Here is a 21,900-nt window from a genome sequence, read left to right as displayed (position 1 = left end):
TAGACCCGGCACAGAATGCAAGCACCTGTGCAAAGAGGCTTTTCACACTTAGTGTGGGAGCATGCGCTGTATCCCGAAATGAAGACTTAGCGTCAGGAATGGCACAGTCAGGCTGAGCATACTCACTAGGCGAAACACTGTAATTATGCTGCAGCTGGGGTACATCGGCACACGCATGCGCACTAGCTGCCTCTCCACACTTAGACGTGGAGGGGAAATTTGTCTTGGAGATGCTGTCTATGAACAGAAGGAAAAGCTAAAGGAAGCCTGACTTTCTATCCCTCCGAATTATGAAATGCAGCAATGAATTCCATGAGTTTGCTATAACATTAGCGTAGCTAAATGTGCATGAGGGTGTGATGTAGAGGTGCTAGAAATAGCTTGTCACCAGTGGGGCACTAATGGAATACAACAGCCAGTTCTATGATGCCACAAAATGGCAGTATTTTGTGCTATCATTATAGCTTATTAAAAACAGAGCACGAGGTTGTCATGCAGAGGTGCTGCACATAGATTTGCAGTAGTGTGAATAGACAAAAGTACAATAGCCACGTTTAGGATACAACTAGGTACAGTGAGTGTTTGCTAGTATAATGGCTGAGTTTAAAAAAGTTTGAGTGTGCAATGCAGGCAGACGTGCTGCAAATAACGTTCCAATACTGTGAATAGACAAAAGTACAATAGCCACGTTTAGGATACAACTAGGTACACTGAGTGTTTGCTACTATAAATGGCTGAGTTTAAAAAAGTTTGAGTGTGCAATGCAGGCAGACGTGCTGCAAATAACGTTCCAATACTGTGAATTGACAAAAGTACAATAGCCACGTTTAGGATACAACTAGGTACAGTGAGTGTTTGCTAGTATAATGGCTGAGTTTAAAAAAGTTTGAGTGTGCAATGCAGGCAGACGTGCTGCAAATAACGTTCCAATACTGTGAATTGACAAAAGTACAATAGCCACGTTTAGGATACAACTAGGTACAGTGAGTGTTTGCTAGTATAATGGCTGAGTTTAAAAAAGTTTGAGTGTGCAATGCAGGCAGACGTGCTGCAAATAACGTTCCAATACTGTGAATTGACAAAAGTACAATAGCCACGTTTAGGATACAACTAGGTACAGTGAGTGTTTGCTAGTATAATGGCTGAGTTTAAAAAAGTTTGAGTGTGCAATGCAGGCAGACGTGCTGCAAATAACGTTCCAATACTGTGAATTGACAAAAGTACAATAGCCACGTTTAGGATACAACTAGGTACAGTGAGTGTTTGCTAGTATAATGGCTGAGTTTAAAAAAGTTTGAGTGTGCAATGCAGGCAGACGTGCTGCAAATAACGTTCCAATACTGTGAATTGACAAAAGTACAATAGCCACGTTTAGGATACAACTAGGTACAGTGAGTGTTTGCTAGTATAATGGCTTAGTTAAAATGAGTTTGAGTGTGCAATGCAGGCAGACGCGCTATGCAAATGTCTTTGCACTAGTGGGACTATAGCAAAGTCCAATAGCCACGTATAGGATGCCACTAGGTACACTGAGTGTTTGCTAGTATAATGGCTTGGTTTTAATGAGTTGGAGTGTGCAATGCAGGCAGACGCGCTCTGCAAATGTCTTTGCACTAGTGGGACTATAGCAAAGTCCAATAGCCACGTATAGGATGCCACTAGGTACACTGAGTGTTTGCTAGTATAATGGCTTGGTTAGAATGAGTTGTAGTGTGCAATGCAGGCAGATGTGCTCTGCTAATGTCTTTGCACTAGTGGGACTATAGCAAAGTCCAATAGCCACGTATAGGATGCCACTAGGTACACTGAGTGTTTGCTAGTATAATGGCTTAGTTAAAATGAGTTTGAGTGTGCAATGCAGGCAGACGCGCTATGCAAATGTCTTTGCACTAGTGGGACTATAGCAAAGTCCAATAGCCACGTATAGGATGCCACTAGGTACACTGAGTGTTTGCTAGTATAATGGCTTGGTTAGAATGAGTTGTAGTGTGCAATGCAGGCAGATGTGCTCTGCTAATGTCTTTGCACTAGTGGGACTATAGCAAAGTCCAATAGCCACGTATAGGATGCCACTAGGTACACTGAGTGTTTGCTAGTATAATGGCTTAGTTAAAATGAGTTTGAGTGTGCAATGCCGGCAGACGCGCTATGCAAATGTCTTTGCACTAGTGGGACTATAGCAAAGTCCAATAGCCACGTATAGGATGCCACTAGGTACACTGAGTGTTTGCTAGTATAATGGCTTGGTTTTAATGAGTTGGAGTGTGCAATGCAGGCAGACGCGCTCTGCAAATGTCTTTGCACTAGTGGGACTATAGCAAAGTCCAATAGCCACGTATAGGATGCCACTAGGTACACTGAGTGTTTGCTAGTATAATGGCTTGGTTAGAATGAGTTGTAGTGTGCAATGCAGGCAGACGCGCTCTGCAAATGTCTTTGCACTAGTGGGACTATAGCAAAGTCCAATAGCCACGTATAGGATGCCACTAGGTACACTGAGTGTTTGCTAGTATAATGGCTTGGTTAGAATGAGTTGTAGTGTGCAATGCAGGCAGACGCGCTCTGCAAATGTCTTTGCACTAGTGGGACTATAGCAAAGTCCAATAGCCACGTATAGGATGCCACTAGGTACACTGAGTGTTTGCTAGTATAATGGCTTAGTTATCAGTTGGAGTGTGCAGAGGACAAGAGGGTACAGTGGTAGGATTGTGGTGCTCTGGGTAGAGGAATGGAAGCCTGCCTTTCTATTCCCTCCTAATGGTGAAATGCAGGTAGGAAATCCCTGACCTGGGCTACACAGACGCTGTTGCTGTTTGCAGGACCTGTCACCTATGGCTCTCTGACCCTGCCGGTTGGAGCCCTTAAAAGGACTGCTATAAAGTGCTCTCCCTAAGCTGTCTAACGCTGTGTATGCAGCGCATACAGCTGTATCGGCTATAGGACTCAGGAAGACGGAGCTGCGACAGTGATGTCTGACACCAAAGACGCAGAAGGCAGATAATGGCGTCCGTGAAGAAAATGTCCGGTTTTATAATGCAGGGACATGTGACATGCAGATCCTATCACACATGCCGTTGCTTCTCTGGCTCAAAGTCCACTTAGCTGTGTGTGTGTCTGGGATTGGCTGACATGCTGGCCCGCCCCACAAGACGCGCGCGCTTAGGGAAGGAAGACAAGAAAAAAAAAAAAAAAAAATGGCGATCGCCATTATAGAAACAGCAGTGATCTGAAGGCGCTGTTCACGCACACTATACACTGAAATGTGATAATAGTTTGATTCACAGAGTGACTTACACTATTACAGCAGAAACCAAGCTATGATTTAGCTGTTTTTTGGCTGCTAGAACCGTTCTCGAACGTTTCTAGAACTACCGAGCTTTTGCAAAAAGCTCGAGTTCTAGTTCGATCTAGAACATGCCCCAAAATCACTCGAGCCGCGAACTGGAGAACCACGAACCACGAACCGCGCTCAACTCTACTAGTAACCTGCCAGCGTTGAGAAACATGTGATGGTGTCTCCGCAGGCCTTCTTGCTTTGAATATTTCCCAGGGGGCATTGCTCTAGAATCACTGCGTTGAGAAACACGTGATGGTGTCTCCGCAGTGGTGGATGTTGATCTCCCTAAGGTCAACCATCCTTGCTCACAGGGTCCTCCTGGGTCTTCTGCCACGTCATTTCATTTCACTTAAATGTAGTCGTATAGTTTGTGCTGACACAAATGCCTCTGAGCCTGCAGGACTTGAATCTCTTTGGAACTTGATTGGGATGGCTTATCCACCATCCGGAATATTCCTGTGTTACAACCTTTCATCAATTTTTCTCTGCTGTCCATGTCCAGGGAGATTAGCTATAGCGCCATGGGTTGTAAACGTCTTAATTATGTTACGCAATGTAAATAAAGTAACATCAAGATCTCTAGAGATAGAATTGTAAACTTAAGACTGTTGATATTTTTCAACAATTTGGGTTCTCAAGCCGTCAAACAGTTATTTTCTCCTCTATTCTCCATGCCTAGTGTGACTCACACAGGAATCCAATGCAAACATTGAGTCAACTTCCCCCTTTTTTTATCTAGTTTTAGGTGTGATTTTCATATTGCCCACACCAATTACTTGCCACAGAGGAGTTTGAATGAGCATTACATGCTTGAAACAAAGTTGTTTACCCACAATTTTGGAAAGGTGCTAACAATTTTGTCTGGCCCTTTTTTGAGTTTTGTGTGAAAATATGTACAATTTTCCTTTTTTTCATTTTGTTTTTTTTGTGCTGTTCCAATGCACACAAATAAAGTGTATAACAAAACATGTATAATTGCAACAATGTTCTGGGAAGGTGTTGTTCTTAAGTGGATGAACCCTAAATAAATGAATATACTCAATATACTTAATATTCAGCATTTATTTTACTTATTTAATTTTTTTGCTTCCTCCCCAGCTCTCTTTTGTGCGTACTTAGGAGCTGCACTGAGCAATATGATGTCTGTGGTAAGTGTCTTGATAGAAATGTACAAATACCTGTACCTATGTACAGTATCCAAATATCTGCTACTTGCCTCATGGCATAGTGGGAAAGACAACATTTGCCACAACCATGCACATAATGCAATATGCTAATGACTCTCGGATCAGGCTTTGCTGCGAGTGTCAGCCGAGTGTCATGAACCTGTAATCCCATCATGTGACCGGATCACAGATGTTTAGGAGAGGGTAAGAGTGATCTCCTCCATTGTCAGCCTGTGCGTATATCGCACTGCACTTGGATGTCATTCAAGTGAAGTGCGATGTTTCACTCGCACCCATAGAAGAAAAGGCAATGGTGCGCACAACTCGCACCCATAGACTTGTATGGGTGCGAGTGAGTCGAGACTCACAGATAGGCTAGACTCACACTGGCCCAAGTGCATCACAAGAAATTCTGGCATCGCACTTAGCACCATTTAACATAATGCGGCAGCTCAGATCTGCAATTTTTTCCTCGGCCCTAATCAGGCTGATGAAAAAAATCTCAGCATACTGCGATTGTCTGCAAGTAACTTATCACTCCCACCCATACAAGTCTATGGGTAGAGAAAAACACTGGACTGCACTCAGATGTTATCCAAGTGCAGTGCGATATTTGTAGAGGCTGACAATGGAGGAGATGTAGAGATCACTGTTTCCCTCTCTTCTGCAGCTGTGATGTGATCTTAGAATCGGATCACAGTCGTATGATATTCAGCTCACGATCGTATCCAAGGGTCATTAGCATATCGCATCCGAGGCTCTCACATGCCATATACTATGTGACTCCAGCCATAATGGTAGCATTCTGCGATTGTTTTCCTCTATCCGATTAGGGCAGAGGAAAAACTCGCAGATCTGAGCTGCCTCATTACATTAGGCCGAGAGCAATGTGAGATTTCCTCACATTGCACTTGTGCAGGTTATACGACGTGTGACGCTGGCCTAATTGATCTGATTTTCTCAGATAAGGAAAAAAACAAGTCGTCAACACCTAAGGTCCGTTTCAGATGTCAGTGATTCTGGTACGTTTGTGCTTTTTTTGTACGTACCAGAATCACTGACATACGCAGACCCATTATAATCAATGGGTCTGCGCACACATCAGTGATTTTTCACTGACCGTGTCTCCGTGCGTCGTACACGCGTGTCTGTGATTGCCGCACGGAGACATGACCATTTATTTTCTGGCATCACTGATGTTCCACGGAGCACACTATGGTGTGATCCGTGAAACACGTACCAGAAAAACATGTGCATATAAAATAAAAATCATTTTATACTCACCTTCTCCAGTGATGCTCTGTGCAGCCTCCGCTGTCTGCTGCTTCTGAGCCGGCTCATTACTGTTGTGCATATTCATGAATGCACGACACAGCCGACCCGGAAGCAGCTGCTGCGGGGGTCAGCGCCGGCCGGATGCTGCACCGCGGGATCGTTCAGCACCAAGGAGAACGGGAGCGGGCACAGGTGAGTTGATCTCTATGTGCAATCACGGACCACGGAGAATGGAGCCTGGATTGCACATAGACAACCCACGTGTGCCTTGAATCACGGAACACGGAGGGACATGTGCGTGTTTTACACATCAGTGAAGAACATCTGTGTTTTTCACTGACGTGTGAAACGGGCCTTACATTGATCCTTTGAGTCAACAACCCAAACCTTTTGATCATAGTTCTTCTGTCATATGTCAAGTTTTATTTTTTTTTTTTTACATTTTGTAAAAATCCTTGATTATTTAGTACAAAGAAATTTAACTCCTCCAAGCTTTTTCTTAAATAATTTCTCAAATTTAGAAAAAACAAAACAACAAACATATTTTTACAATTTCCCCTCATGCGCAATAGTTTACTTAAAAGGTAACTAACCTTTTATATATTATATATTCTACACCAGAGTCTTGATAAATTTAGGGATTTTCAGGCCCAGAAATCTCAACCCTCCTCAGCAGAAGGATATATTGACTTGTAGAGTCAATTGAGCTTATATTTCATCCATTGGTTTAAGCGATTCTTGGGGGTCTGAAGACCATGCCAAATCAAATGAGCTTAACCGGGGCTTCAAAATATCAAACATATTTTCATTTTCAATGGCTGGCTCAGGATAGTTAGCTAATTCCAATTGTATATTACTCTTTTATCATCCTATGATCTTCGTTTTATAGGTTGCCCTGCCATGTTGTACTTGGCCATTCTGCCTATCGGCGCTCACCTTCCTCTTGATAACTACAAACAATCCAGGTATCTATAAACTGCCCTTATCGAAGGTCACCTACCCAGAGGCCAACAGAATCTATTTTCTCAACCTGAAGAAGGACAGAAAGGAGAAATGCAACATCTGAATACTCCAAAGAAGGGACTGTTGGACATTTCTACCAATTGATTTTTCCTCTGTCACAAATTCTTTCCTACTCTAGGAAAATCCACTCAAATACTTAATGTACAAGATCGTCCACCCATGTTGGCGCAGCTTTTTTTATGTCACACTTGCCAAGACTCTAGGAAGGCCCGACGTGGGTGTAGAGAGTTGACCGGTGTAGAGTTTACAGAATCGACGCTTGTAGATTGGGAGCCGATCTACGAAGAGTATTTAATCATAAATGTATTTATTTTTATGTTTATATATTTTTATTAAGGGATTTCTACAATGAAGGGGGAAGGGAAGGTATGTTTTATTGCCAGACGAGAGGTATTTTTATATGACACCATTCACTTTAGTATACAATATGATGAAAAATAATTCAAAAGTCAAAGGGTAAAAAAGAAACAAGTGGGTTTTTTTGTGTTTTATTTTCATTTCCTAATAAGAATTAGGTGGTAAAAATGACTTGGCAACACGATTCTCCATGTCACAACGATTAGGCCCTGTGCCCACGCTGTTGATTTATTGCGGAATATGCAACAACAGTGTACAATGGTTAAAATCCGCACCAAATTCCGCACCAAATTCCGCACAAAAAACGGACACAAAAACGCACCAAAAACGAACCAAAGTTTTGGTGCAATTTTCTGGGAGATACTGCAGATTTTGCTGCAGAAAAATCCGCACCATCTTTTGTCCATGGGCACATAGACTTACTGTGATACCAAACACGTGTAGGTTTTTTTTATTATTATTATTTTACTTATTTACGTTCTAGTACGTAACTACGAGAGCATGGGAAGCGATATGCTAATAACCCTCTTCTGCATGTGTCAGCCAGGGATCATGTGACTGTGATGCAATCTTGCGATCGGATCACAGCTGCGGAGAAGAGGGAGGGATCACTTTCTCCCCATCTCCTCCGCTGCCTGTCCCTCCATAAATTGCACTGTGGTTGGATGACATGTGAGTGCTTTGCGATATTTCATACGATCCCATAGATTAGTATGGGGGGGGTGTGAGCCGAGACTCACTGCCAAACGCAGAAATCTGCAATTCATTCCACATGCCGGTATGGTATGAGAAATCAAATGGACACTGCCCCATAGTTTTGCACAAGAGTGAGAGCAATGCGATGTTTTCTCAGATTGCACTCGTCTGTGCAAAACGCAAGTGCAACCATCCCCTAAGGCCTGCGACACACATCCGTGCCGCCGGCACATGTTTGTCATTTTTTGCACGTACCGGCGGCACGGAGACACGTTAAGCAATGCTACCCTATTGTAGCAGGCACACACACGTACAACCACACGGAACATGTGTCCGTGTGCGTTTGTACGTGTGTGCGTTTTTCTAAACGCTGACATGTCAGTGTTTTCTCCGGCAGCACGGGTGTCACACGGCCCGCACCCCTACCACACAGGTGTAGTGTGGATGCGGTCCCGTGTGACACGCGCCGGAGAAAACACACATGTCAGTGAAAAAAAAAAAAAACATTTACTCACCTTTTCCAGCGCTGCTGTCTCTGCCGCTGCTGTTACTTGCTGCCGACCGCCGCTCATTATTCTCATTTAATATTCACTTCACTGCGGCCGGAAGCAGCAGCAGCGGGGAGTCGGGAGGGCTGGAGACCGAGGATCAGCACCACGGACAGCAGCAAGGACCACGTGAGTATGTAAATTACCGGTTCTACGTGTGCTATCGCGGATAGCACACGTAGAACACACATGGCCCGCACGTACCAGAGACACGTACTTACCTCCACGCAACACGCAGGGGAAATACGTGTCTCTCGGCACGTGCGTGATTTTCACGTGAGTGTGGCAGAGGCCTAACACAGCAATTACTGGTGATCAGAGCCATGCTGATCCTGAAGCATCACTCTAACCAGCAGAACCAGGCTTCAAATCCCCTCCTGGGACTAGTACAATCAATAAAAAGATAAAAAAAAGGTTTTAAAAGTATAAAAAAAAAACCCCTAAAAGTCCAAATAACCCCCATTTGGCCTGACTGAAAATAAAACAATAAAAAAAATACACATACACGTTCAGAAATCTATCAAAATACTATATAAATTCAATTAATTTGATCAGTGAGAAAAAAAATCAAAAAGACAAAATTACAGTTATTTAGTCGCCGGAACATTGCGTCAAAATGCAAGAACAGGCGATCAAAACATTGCATCTACCTAAAAATGTGATAATTAAAAACATCAACTCAAGACGCAAAAAATAAGCTATCACTGAGCCCCAGATCCCAAAAAATGAGAACACTACGGGTCTTGGAAAATGGCGACAAAAGCGCAATTGTTTTTTATTTTTTAACAAACTTATGAACTTTTTCACTACTTCGATAAACATAAAACAAAACACGTTTGGTGTTATCTAACTCGTACTGACCTCGGAATCCTAATGCCCGGTTAGTTTTACCATAAAGTGAACATGGTAAATAAAAAACTCATAATCAATTGCAATAGCACTTTTTTGAAATTTCACCGCACTTGGATTTTTTTTCCAGTTTTCCAGAACAATATGGGGGAGAATGAATGGTGTCATTCAAAAGTACAACTCATCCCGCAAATAAAACAGCCTTTATATTGCTATATGAACAGAAGTATAAAAAGTTATGGCTCTTGGAAGAAGGGGAGAAAAAAACAAAAGACGGTGAAGAGGATAAGTAGTGGAAAACAAAATAGAAAATTTAAAAAAAAAAGATTTTTGTCAACTTTTTTTGAAATTTTTTGTGTGTGGTAAAATAACATTTGTATTAATGCTTTTTTGGTAGATATGACATTTGTATCCCTTTTTTTAAAACATTTTTTAGGGGGGTGAGGCAATAATAAATCTGGGATTCTGGCACTCGATTTTTTTTTCTCTTTACAGCTAATACTGATTGGGTTAAGTAATTTTATATTTTTATAGATCGGACTTTTACGAACATGGCGATCCCAATTATGATTAATTATAAGAGATTTAAAAAAATAAAAAACATTTAAAACAATCTTAATTGTAGGGTGAAAAATTGGGGTGATATAAATTTTACCCTTTTCGTTATATATATATATTTTTTCATATATATATATATATATATATATATATATATATATATGTTGTATGTTTGTGTGTACATATATATATATATATATATATATATATATATATATATATATATAAAATATTTTTCTTTCTAGCTTTATCTCTTTATTTTTTAGTCCCGGCCTGGGACAACCTGTCATTAAATAATTGCTTCTTCATACATACTGAAATATTATTGTAATGGATATATGTGTTCAATATATATATATATATATATATATATATATATATATATATATATATATATATATATATAAATAAATATATATATATATATATATATATATATAGATAGATATATATATATATATATATATATATATATATACTGTATAGTATATGGACATAATGATTTTCTTTTATGTAGACCAACCACAGACTGAACTTCATAAGAGGACATATATGAGTGTGATATTTTCAGAATAAGCTTACCGTCCTCATCAAATCTGAGAAATCTAATAATGTAGGCAGTTTGTATTTTTAATCCTATCAGTTATTATTATTATTATTATTATTATTATATACTTGCGAAAAATACTTTTTTTTATTAAATGAACAGCCAAATTTAAAAGGCTCAAAGCACTTATGTAAATAGTGTGTGTGTGTGCGTGTGTGATAAAATAATTAAAATTATTTAAAAGAAAAAATAAATTAAAAACACTTGACCATTGAATACCGCTTACTGACTTTTTTCTATGTACACACTATGTTATGTTTGTATAATATATTAAAATGCTATTTACTATAAATGTAGACTGTAAATGAAAGTTTTTGCATTTTTACTAATTTACCTTTTAACAATAAGGATGTTTTTGTTGGTTTTTTTTTATCTCATATTAAAGGGGTTGCTCAAGATTGAAAAAACATGGCTGTTTTCTTCCATAAACAGCAACACCCACAGTGATCTGATCTGTAATACCATACACAAACTGTGGAAAGGTGTGGCGCTGTTTTTGAAGAAAAAAAAAAAAAAGAAAAGATTGATTGCTCTCATTTTTTAAACTGGCTAACCCGGTATCAAACTGTATTTTTTATTTATTTTTTTGCAAAAATTAACATTTTTCTAATCCTGGACAACCCTTTTAAGAAAAATCACATTTGATATTAGTTATTCAAGCCCCCATTATTACAGATTTCTAGTATGTATGGAAGGGTTCCTTTATTATTTTTTTCTCTTCCACACCCAAGCAATGACTGACAGCCGGCTCTGAGCTGAAGCTGTGCAGAAGCGGTTATCCATCAAAGTGTCGGGGTGTGCTTACAGCTACCACTCAATGGATTGAAGCTTCACCTCTATGACTGAAATCCAGAGGCTTCCAGAAGAAATGAAGCTCATTTCCTCCCAGTAACTGCACTCTTAAGGCCACTTTACATGCTGCGATCTCGCTAGCGAGATCGCTAGCGAGCATTCCCGCCCCCGTCGGTTGTGCCTCACGGGCAAATCACAGCCCGTGGCGCACAACATTGCTCGGACCCGTCACACTACTTACCTGCCCTGCGACGTCGCTGTAACCGGTGAACCGCCTCCTTTCTAAGGGGGCGGTTCGTTCGCTGTCGCAGCGACGTCACTAAGCGGCCGCCCAATAGAAGCGGAGGGGGCGGAGATTAGCGGGACGAACATCCCGCCCACTTCATTCCTTCCTCACTGCGGGCGGCCGCAGGTAAGGTGAGGTTCCTCGTTCCTGCGGTGTCACACAAAGCGATGTATGGTGCCGCAGGAACGACAAACAACCTGCGTCCTGCAACAGCAGCGATATTTGGGAAATGGACAGCGTGTCAACGATCAACGATAAGGTGAGTATTTTTGATCGTTAGCGGTCGCTCGTACGTGTGACACGCAACGACGTCGCTAACGAGAACAGATGTGCGTCATGAATTCCGTGACCCCAACGACATCTCTTTAGCAATGTCGTTGCGTGTAAAGCAGCCTTTAGTGCAGTGGCCAGGCTGCTTTAGAATAAAGGGAACCTGTCAGGTGTAATATGAACCCAGAACCACAAGCAGTTCTGGGTGCATAGTACTAATCCCTGCCTAACTGTCCCTGTATCTGGTAGCATAGATAAAGAGATCATTATAAAAAGTGTTTCAAAATATCTTTTATCATATGCTAATGAGGCCAGTGACTAGTCGTCAGGGTGTTACTTCCCCCGACTAGCCGCACTCTTATCATTTTAGTACGCATACAGGGGTGTACTAACATGCTATTCAATGCAGTGTCACCAGTGGTGATGAGCGTACCTGTGTCTGCGGTAAACGGTGAGCTGAATGTCCCGCACTTCTGGTCATGCGCACTAGACCTGTCTGAAGCTGGGACACATACACCCAGCTTCATACTACGCATGATCGGAAGTGCGGGGCGTTCGGCTCCCCGTTCACCGCACACACAGGTACACACATCACCGCTGGTGATGCTGCATTGAATAGCATGTTAGCACGCCCCTGTGGGTGTACTAACATGATAAGAGGGTGGCTAGTAGGGGGAAGTAACGCCCTTACGACTGCTCATGATTCTGGGTACATATTGGACCTGACAGGTTCCCTTTAACTCTATATCTGGAGGTTAATATAATTTGAGTCACATCTCAACTAGGACCTGATACTATGGCTCTGCTTCTGTCGTCAGTCACCGCCATATTCTTTCTGCAGTCACTACTGGTGATAGAAGAAACATTGGAACCAGAACCTGTGAACAGGGAAGGCTCTGACCAGTCACTTAGATTATGTAGCTGGGACCTGCAGTGTTATCCAGTCTGGCATTATGGAAGTATGTGCTGTCCAGCTGGAATTATCAGCTCCCGTCTCCAGCCAATTAGAGTGCCCCACACTCAACTTAACCTTCCACCTTAGTGCTGGAAGCTGAGGTAAATAAGTGCAACACAGGTGGGCATAAATGTAATTCGTAACAACACATTTGCCCAGCAGTATACATGGAAAATCTATTGGAGTTCGATACAACATATAAATACTACATCATATAAAAAATGATACATGAAACTCATAAAAATTAAGAACAATGAGAACAATGAAAAGTTTAAAAAAAGTAGGAACAGCCAGCAGGTGGCACCACAACTCATAGTAAAAAAAATAAAAAGAAGGAAATAGCAATAAATGTATATTATAGGGCCCCTTTACAGCAGTTCCTATATGTATATGTCACAGCTGGGGATAGAAGCTATACCGGCCGTATAAGTATAAGACAACACAAAGGGAAAGGAAAGGAATGCCCTATCGCTAGGGAAAGGGGGAAGTGGTGACCCCTGACAACAACCTGCAGCTCACCCTCACTGCCCTCACCGATACTACACAAGTTCCGAACCTGTCGCCGAGCAGAAATACCTCAACCCTACGCAAACCCTGATCTGCGCCCTAGGTAGAGATGGAGGGTATGAACTCGTCGTCAACACCACTATCACTAAAGGCTAAAGGAAGACACAAGGAAACAATACAGGGGAAACACAATAGCAGTCACCAGAGCCCTGGTAGATAGCAAAAGACAACACTTATCAGAGCTGCAGTAACCACAGAAATCTGGAGCAACAGAACACGACTTCTCCAGAGCTCAGCATGGATCAAACTATAAACTGCATCCAAATCCCCCCAGGGTGAGAGTTATAAAGGAAGTCATAGGCTGGCAACTGAGAAGAAAAACTGACAGTTCCCAGGGTCCCAGAGTCCTCTGCTGCAGAAATCGGGAACTGTCAGATAACAACACGTGCTGCCAGTCTCTGGGACTTTCTAAATGCGCTGCCACTGGATTATCAGCCAGCCGTGATACATCCATGACAGTACATTAATGGAGATCTACAAGCAATGAGTTTATAAATTTTCAACCTAAAAAATAGGGAATGAAAACAGAATAACATTATTTATATGCGAGGTAGAAAAATTTAATTCTTAGACATAAGTTTTTCTAAAGATATTTACATAAACCGGAAGCCACAGTTATATATGGCACTCCGTATTATGATAACCAATTGTTGCCAAAGGAAAAATATATATAATGCACAGAACGATTAAAATAGGGAAAGTATTAAGAAATACATCCAAAGGGCAATACTAGTATTAATTAATCAACTGTGTATACAGTTAAAGAGACAACAGATATCTACATAGTATGAGTGATAACTGTGCAAAATAGGTTGGTAGTTTGTATTAACCGGAAAAAGGTAAAGAGAAAGTAAATGTAAGGCTATTGCTGCCTCCTGCAGAGTGTGGTGCCAGGCCCTGACATATGTTTCAGCAAGACTGCCTTCTTCTGGGGGCTGGCATCACACCATCTACTTATATCCCCATGTGGCCAATCAGTATCCTCCATAGAAACATCATGCTGCTGATTGTAGAAGGTGAGTAAAGGGGACGGGAGGGACGCACAATCAAGATTATAACTTAGAGGTGGGTATACTTGCAATGTTATGAATGTGCATTTGACGTCTGTACTGATAGGCATATGATGCGATGACACTGAAAGGGGCATGCATATCCCAGAGGCGTGACATAGGTGGCAAATCAGGAATGTGATCCAGGTCATTGCCTATTGATGTGTCACACAATTGGAATTGCAGCCATAGAGATACAGTCAGCATTTGTGCCATATCTCTAATAGGACCTGCTCCTGCAACATCTGCTTCTGTCATCAGGAATTGCCAAATTCATTATGCAAGGAAGAAGGAGAAAGCTCTGTCCAGTCACTTAGATTGGGTAGCTGGGACCTGTAGTGCTATCTAGTTTGGCAGTATGGATGGGCGGGCTATCCAGCTGGAATTCTCAGCTCCCTGCTTCAGCCAATTGGAGAGTACCACACCCTATTTAAGCTTCCAGCTTAGTGCTGGAGAAGAAAGGAGCAGACGTGTTTGACTGGTGCTCCAGTAGGAAGGAGGAGAAGTTCACACGGTTGTCGTGGGGAGAGGGAATCTGCTCCCCTTGGATCCGGTGCCACACAGGGCGGCAGACCCTAGGGAAGATCATACTTCACGTTGGTTTTCCAGAATCTGCCTGGACGGGGAAAGTTTAAAGCTTCCGGGGCCTTGGATAACTTCAGCCCCCACAGCGGAACTGCGGCACCTGCATATAGGGACAAGAGTTCTACTCGTGAAACCCAGGGTCGCCTCGTAGCTTCAAGCCAGGGGATCCACAGCACAGGTGCTAAAAGGAGAGAACCCACCGAACACCACACCGGACTGATCTCTAAAATGATTCGGGTCGATGGAGCCCTTCACAGCAAGTGACCGGTATTACCCAGGTAAGCGGCACAGCACAAAAAGTGAGTAAACAACCTGGAACCACAGCCATAGACTCTGTCTCTTGGTTACCGACACTGCCGCTCGGTGCCGAGGCGCCCATCATTACTAGTCCCTCTCATCATCCTTCCCGGGGCCCGCTCCAACTGTAGGGAGCGATACCATCCATGGCTGCTACTACCATGTGCCCCAGAGGACAGCGACAGCAGCGGCAGCTATCTCTCTGGCCACATACCATAGGTGGCGTCACGACATTCATCCCACTACTACCCCCATCATCAATCCCCAGCCATCTTCTGTATGCCTCGGGGCAACGGAGCCGAACTAGGCTGCCCATGACAGCGACAGTCGACGGCCCGGCGACGAGTAGGTGAACCGCCTGCTAAGTGGGGTGCTACACTTTTTTCATGCATTTTTCCTTGCTTTTTTTTTGTTTTAACATAAGCAAGGATAACAACACGATTTAAATGCCCGCCACTGTAAATGTTCACTCACCTGTCTCCATCGGCGGTGCCGTGATGTGATCACTGTGAGCCGATGGTTGCTATGTTAGCACAAGGTTGTGTGGTGACTAGTGTAGCTCACATAACTCACTTTTTCAGCTGGCCGAGTGCGATCTGTTACAAGACATGAGCATTTCTGTTGATCTCAGCTGTGTAGCTGTGATCGACAGAAATAAATGAGCGATCAGACTGCTGATCCTTATAGTCCCCTAGGGAGACTAGTAAAATAAAAAAAAAGTATAAAGAAAAGTTTTAAAAATTTTTTAAAAAATTAAAAAAACTAAAAGTTCAAATCACCCCCCTTTTGTCCAATTGAAAATTAAAGGGTTAAAAAAAATGAAAATATACACATATTTGGTATTGCTGTGTTCAGAAATGCCCAATCAAAACATAAAATCATTTAATCTTGTTGGTAAACGACGTAGCAGCAAAAAAATGAAAACACCAAAATTACGTTTTTTGGTTGCAGCAAATTTTGGGCAAAATGCAATAACTGGCGATCAAAACGTAACATCTGAGCAAAAACGGTACCATTAAAAATGTCAGGTTGAGACGCAAAAAAATAGGCCATCACTGAGTCATAGATCCCAAAAAATGAGAATGTTACGGGCTGTGGAAAATGGCGCAAAAAGTGCACCACTTTTTTTGGACAAACAACTGGTTTTTTTAACCCCTTAGATAAAAGTAAATCTCTCCATATTTGGTGTCTACAAACTCAGACCAACCTGAGGCATCACAGCGACACATCAGTTTTACCATATAGTGAACAATCATGAAATTGCACTTTTTTTTGCAATGTTTCTACACTTTTTTTGCTGTTTTCCATTATACTATTTGGTAAAACTTATGGTTTCATTTAAAGGTACAACTGGTCCCGCAAAAAAAAACAAGCCCTCATATAGCAAGATTGATGGAAAAATAAAAAAGTTATGGCTCTTGAAAGAAGGGGAGAAAAAAACCCCGAAAAACTGAAAATCGGCCAGGGTTGAAGGGAGGCAGAGTCAAGTCCATGGAGTTCAACCCATAACCTAACATGATGCTGCACAGGAAGACAAAAACCCATGGGGCAAACAGTAGGCTCCACATTAGGGGAAAAATTTCTTCCTGACTCCTGACATTTTTGTCCGCTCTGTCCCACCGTAGTATTCTACTGCGCATGCGCTAACATGGCGCCGTCCAGCCACAGATACTGTGAGCTCCGGACCTCACAGGTTCGTGTACTTCTCTTAATGATTATGTATATTTAACATGCCGGTTTTTTGTATACTGCTGCACTTGCCCTGAGGAAGCCGCTCAGGCGGCGACACGCGTTGGCCTGCCTGCCCTGGGCATATCTCTGCTCCATTTTTTGTGCCTGACCTTCCACTGGTATTATTGGTCTTTCTGGTATCTCATCCTTATACCAGGTTCCTGTGCAGACTTTGCTCTAACAAACCCCTTGGCATTTTTTGTGGGTTACATACATTGTGTTATACCATACGGGTCAAGGAGTGTATTCAGGTTACTTATCATGGTTGCTCTGTCCTGGGATCTCCCATTCAGGTTCACCTTTTTGCGTACCTATGATTAATTTCCTGTATTATCATATTGTATTACTGTCGCTACTCGTGTACCTGTGACCCCCCCTTTGTTGCCACATTCACCATCCATCATCCTGAATACTCGCACACATCAGGCTGATTTTTGTTGTTCTGCTGCTTTTGGTTGTCCAGACCTAACACTATTGGTCATTCAGCATTATATATTGGCACTCTTCTCTACAGCATTTGATTAATCTGCTTATGTATGTAATTTTTACTGTTTATGTGATGCTGTTGTGATTTCTTGCCCAGGGCATATTGGCCCCACCTCTGGTTGCTTGTATGTTTTGCACCTTTTAAATGTTTTTAAGATTGGTATATAATAAAGGCATTTTTTATCTTTCATCTTTGGTGTGCATCTGATCCATGTGCGGTTGCTTCCCTTTCTTGTCGCGCTTGACTCCTGACATTTGGCAATCAGACTGGATCCCTGGATTAATGCCCAATTACAGAATCAAGTGCCCATAACGAGTAATTTTATATTTTTCAAGAAAGGCATCCAGGCCTTCCTTTAATAAAGCATTCGGACCAAATGAGTTAGCAACAGGAAGTGAGTGCTGTGGCTGCCGTTCACTTCCTGTTGTTTGGTCTGAAGGCGAGGAGACAGAAGACAGCGCTGATTGGACATGGGGCTTGAATGACGTCACTAAATCTAAGCCTTGGGAATGAAAACCATGGCACGGCTGGAACAGCGCCTGCATGGGAGGTGAGAATAGGCTTTTTATTTTAGTTGGTGGAAACATGTGCAATCAGAAGGGGTTATCCTACTAGTGGACATCCTCTTTAGGCCCTGTGCGCACGCTGCGGATTTACCGTGGATTTTGCCGCGGGTTTGCTGCAGAAAATGTGTCTAACATTGCTGTAGTCATTCCCCAGCAAATCTTATGGGTTTTAAAAAATGCTGTGCGCACACATTACGGCCTGGGTGGTCTCTCGGGAGGTGCTGCTCTATATCTCTTCGAGCAATGAACACCTCTTCGGAGAGATCCGCTTCAGATAGGAAACCCAACTCTTTGTTGGGATTGAACTGCCTGACAAGGCCCCTGCGCCATGGCCCCCTGATGCAGAAAGTGGCCTTTCTCAGGTGTTCCTTGTCCTTCTGTGCATGGGCAACTGTTTCCCGCTGCCTTTGATCTGGAGTTGTCATCATTGGTTTCAATCTTGGGTGTTGTCGTTCCCAGGAGGGGGCGTCGGCGTCCGGCCTCGGCTCCCTAGCTGGCTCTGGCTTCAAGTGCACTCTTGCGGCCCCAACAGCCGTTGGGATGCCGCGCGGTGGTGGAATTGGCAGCTCTCCAGGCTCCACTTCCGCATTGGGTAACAGAAGGACCGACTGCTCCGCAGCCGGGGTTGTAGGGTCCGGGTGCTCCGCCTCTGAGGAAAGGCCCAGTGATGCGGCCGGGTCTGGTCTGGCCGGTGTCGGGGTGACCACTGACTTGACCGGGTCGAGGGATAGAACCGGGGTTTCCGCAGCTGGGGCTTCACACAAAGGCACCGAAGGTTCCGCTGCCGGGGTAGAAGTGGGCAGCTCGGCGTCCGCCAAAGACGGGATTGGTGGCGGTGGTGTGCTCACCGGGAGCGTGGGTGGTCGGGATCCCACAGCCGCATTGGCCGGATTGGGGTAATCAATAGGAACTGGGTAACCGCTTACACTCTCTTCACGTGGGATCTCTATCTCACGGGCTCGCACCACCATCATCAGGCTCCTCATCTCTTCCCTCCAGTGATCCAAGATGAACAGGAACTGCGTCCGCATTCTACTGCACAACTGCTCTGTCTCCTGCTTGATCCAGGTCACGGTCCCGGGAACAGCATGATCCGGTGACCAGCTCCGCTATCTTGCCTCTGCGCTGTCCAGGAACTTTATAGCAGAGTCCTGGTGTCCCTGCTTCACTTCTGTTGTAGTTACATTCTGGCACGCCCCCTCGGTTTTACTCAGCATTCCTCTTGATGCTGTGGCCCTCTGGGAACTTCCGGTTCTGGCCTCACACGCAGGACAAAGGGCAGGGCTTCTGATTCGCGCGCTTTCGCGGGGAAGATGGCATTTTTGTCACGAAAAGATGGTGGAAGATGGCAGAATTGGCGGGAACGGAATCTTGACTCGCGGATTTCGGTCTTCAAGGCGCACGTCACCCAGGTAAGTGAGTCCTGCTCGTATACTGTTTGTGACGCCAAGGTTTTCGAGGTGTGCCGCCCCCGGGTCAGCAGCCGGGCTGTTCGGATACGGATCTGCGGTGGCTTGAGGGGAGTCCGGACCTGGGGGTCACGCGGCCACTCGAAAGAAGGAGGGTATTTACAGGGGATAGTGTATTGAGAGTTCGTGACGCCACTCATGGTGTGTGGTAAGGTGGAGTACCACCGCTGCAGTGGCGATGGAGTGGGCAGCCAGGTGTTTAATCCCTCCACGGGTAGGGGGGATGCCCCAGGACTCAGTGATGGTGACAGGGATGTGCCATTGGGAAGGTAAGGGTCACTCACTTACGTACTCACTCAGTCCAATAACGCTGACACCGACAACTGTAGTAAACCAAAGTTCTGGACACAGCTGCCGCTGAGGGGGAGCACGTTTGGGTCCCGTTTCTGCTGGTGTTGCCTGTTGAACTGTGACCTTTCCCTTTCACACCTGGTTCTCTTCTAGTTGGTCCCTGTAGCTTGAAACTAGTTGGGTCCCGCTCCCCAGTATGGCTAACTGAGGGAGCTTGCTCTCAGGGTTCACGCTTGGGATTTCCTGGACCGTATGTGTGGAAAGTCCTATCCCCTTCGTTGTGCTAGTACCCCGATTTTGGAGCTGGTGGAGAGCGAATCTTGAAGGCTCCGTTCTCATCGGCTGAATTGTCAGGTTGCCTGAGGCTAATCCCTGACCTAGGGTCCACATACCCCGTCATTCCCCGGTCCCAGCCCGGTGATGGTACAAGGCCACCGTCTGTCCTCCACGACAATGGCGTGCCCCTTGTCATGATCCCCTGCGACCGGGGGTCCAGCTCCTACCAGGCCCAGACCAACGTCTGCTACCTAGTACTTCCAAGGAGCCCAGCTCCTGACCTCCTCTCACTTTCACCTCCAACACTACACTCTCCCTTTCTCCAACTGACTCTATCCTGACATTCCTGACCTCCCCTTAACCAACCCCCCACGTGGGGGACCCTGTTCCACTGAGGCCGTCCACTGGTGTGTCTGGTGCGTGTGGTGCAGAGTGTTCCTAGGGTTTCGATTAGCTGGTTTTGGCAACACCATTGGTTAGGGACCCGTAACCAAAGAGGAGGTGGATATTGCACAGAAGGGCAGATTGCACAATACCTTGTGACGACCTGATAGGCCACGGCATCACAAGAGGGTCCGGTTTATTCTTAAGAAAAAGGCACTTTCTAGTGCGCACATAGCCTTAAACTTCAATTGCCATTCTCGGCCCGAGACTCCAGCTTACATGAATCCTCCTCTGTATTGATTACCTTGCAGATTAGTATCATCTGCAAACATTGACATTTTACTCTCTTTTGGATAGCAAGTTGTCTTTAGATTATAATATATAGTTATGGAGTCTACCAGCCTGAATAAGATGTCATGTGCGCATACACTTTATACTGTATACGTTTCCCTTTCCTAAATTGATTTCTGAAGAGGTTTTGAAGAGTTTTGGAAGTGTTTATTTTTCCTCAAGTGTTTTTGTTATCTCCTGTTTGTCTAGCTTGGAAAAGATTCCATCAGGATCCACTTAAAATAAGGCCTCTTTCACACGTCAGTGAAAAACACACACACGTTTTTCTCTGACGTGTTAAAAAATGCATATGTCCCTCCATGTGCCGTGATTTTGGCACACATGTGTTCACCGTGTGCTATCTGTGATAAATGATTGAATGTTCTCAGTGAGAGGAACAAAATTATAATCTTGTGATACCTTTTAATGGCTAACTAAAATAAAATAAAGTGATGTTACAAAGCAAGTTTTCGAGACATCTCCGGTCCCTTCATCAGGCATGGTATGACAAAATATCTGAAGAAGCACAAATATAAGCACAAACAGAGCAGAGGGATGGCTAATAAAAGACATTTAAATAAACAAACACTGAGCTTAGATAGGGAATCCTTAATTAGCTTTGAATAGTGGTGTGAGAGATTTATTGTCCCCATATCCATGTAGGATCAGATGTCTGGTGAGTCTCTGGAATAGACTATAGCGGGCTTTACACGCTACGATATCGTTAAAGAAATATCGTCGGGGTCACGTCGTTAGTGACGCACATCCGGCGTCATTAACGATATCGCAGCGTGTGACACTTATGAGCGACCTTAAATGATCGCAAAAGCGGTCAAAATCGTTTGCCACGGAGAGGTCATCCTGAAACAAAAAATTGTTTTCTGCTTATTAGCGATGTTGTTCGTCGTTCCTGCGGCACCATACATCTCTGTGTGTGACACTGCAGGAACGTCGAACATCTCCTTACCTGCCTCCACCGGCAATGCGGAAGGATGGAGGTGGGCGGGATGTTACGTCCCGCTCATCTCCGCCCCTCAGCTTCTATTGGACGGCTGCCGTGTGACGTCGCTGTGACGCCGCACAAACCGCCCGCTTAGAAAGGAGGGCAGGTATGTCTGTCTGACGGGGGTAAGAAAGGTTGTGTGGCAC

General features: G+C 43.9%; 1 protein-coding gene across 3 annotated transcripts in view; it reads left to right on the top strand.

Moving 5' to 3' along the window:
- The window catches only part of SLC14A1 (solute carrier family 14 member 1 (Kidd blood group)), a 92,115-nt gene extending 82,552 nt beyond the window's left edge, over window positions 1–9,563 (top strand). For all 3 annotated transcript variants that reach the window (XM_075327538.1, XM_075327523.1, XM_075327530.1), the window contains exons 8-9: window positions 4,436–4,485; window positions 6,668–9,563. In XM_075327538.1, coding sequence (XP_075183653.1) covers window positions 4,436–4,485; window positions 6,668–6,844 — 227 coding nt within the window. In that variant the 3' untranslated portion in view covers window positions 6,845–9,563. The remainder of the gene's footprint in view (window positions 1–4,435; window positions 4,486–6,667) is intronic.
- Window positions 9,564–21,900: the final 12,337 nt, after the last annotated feature.

This window comes from Anomaloglossus baeobatrachus, chromosome 1 (genome assembly GCF_048569485.1).
Source record: "Anomaloglossus baeobatrachus isolate aAnoBae1 chromosome 1, aAnoBae1.hap1, whole genome shotgun sequence".
In the NCBI taxonomy this organism is placed as follows: domain Eukaryota; kingdom Metazoa; phylum Chordata; class Amphibia; order Anura; family Aromobatidae; genus Anomaloglossus; species Anomaloglossus baeobatrachus.
The sequence above is the reverse complement of the archived record's forward strand: the minus strand, read 5'-3'. Positions and strand labels throughout refer to the sequence as shown.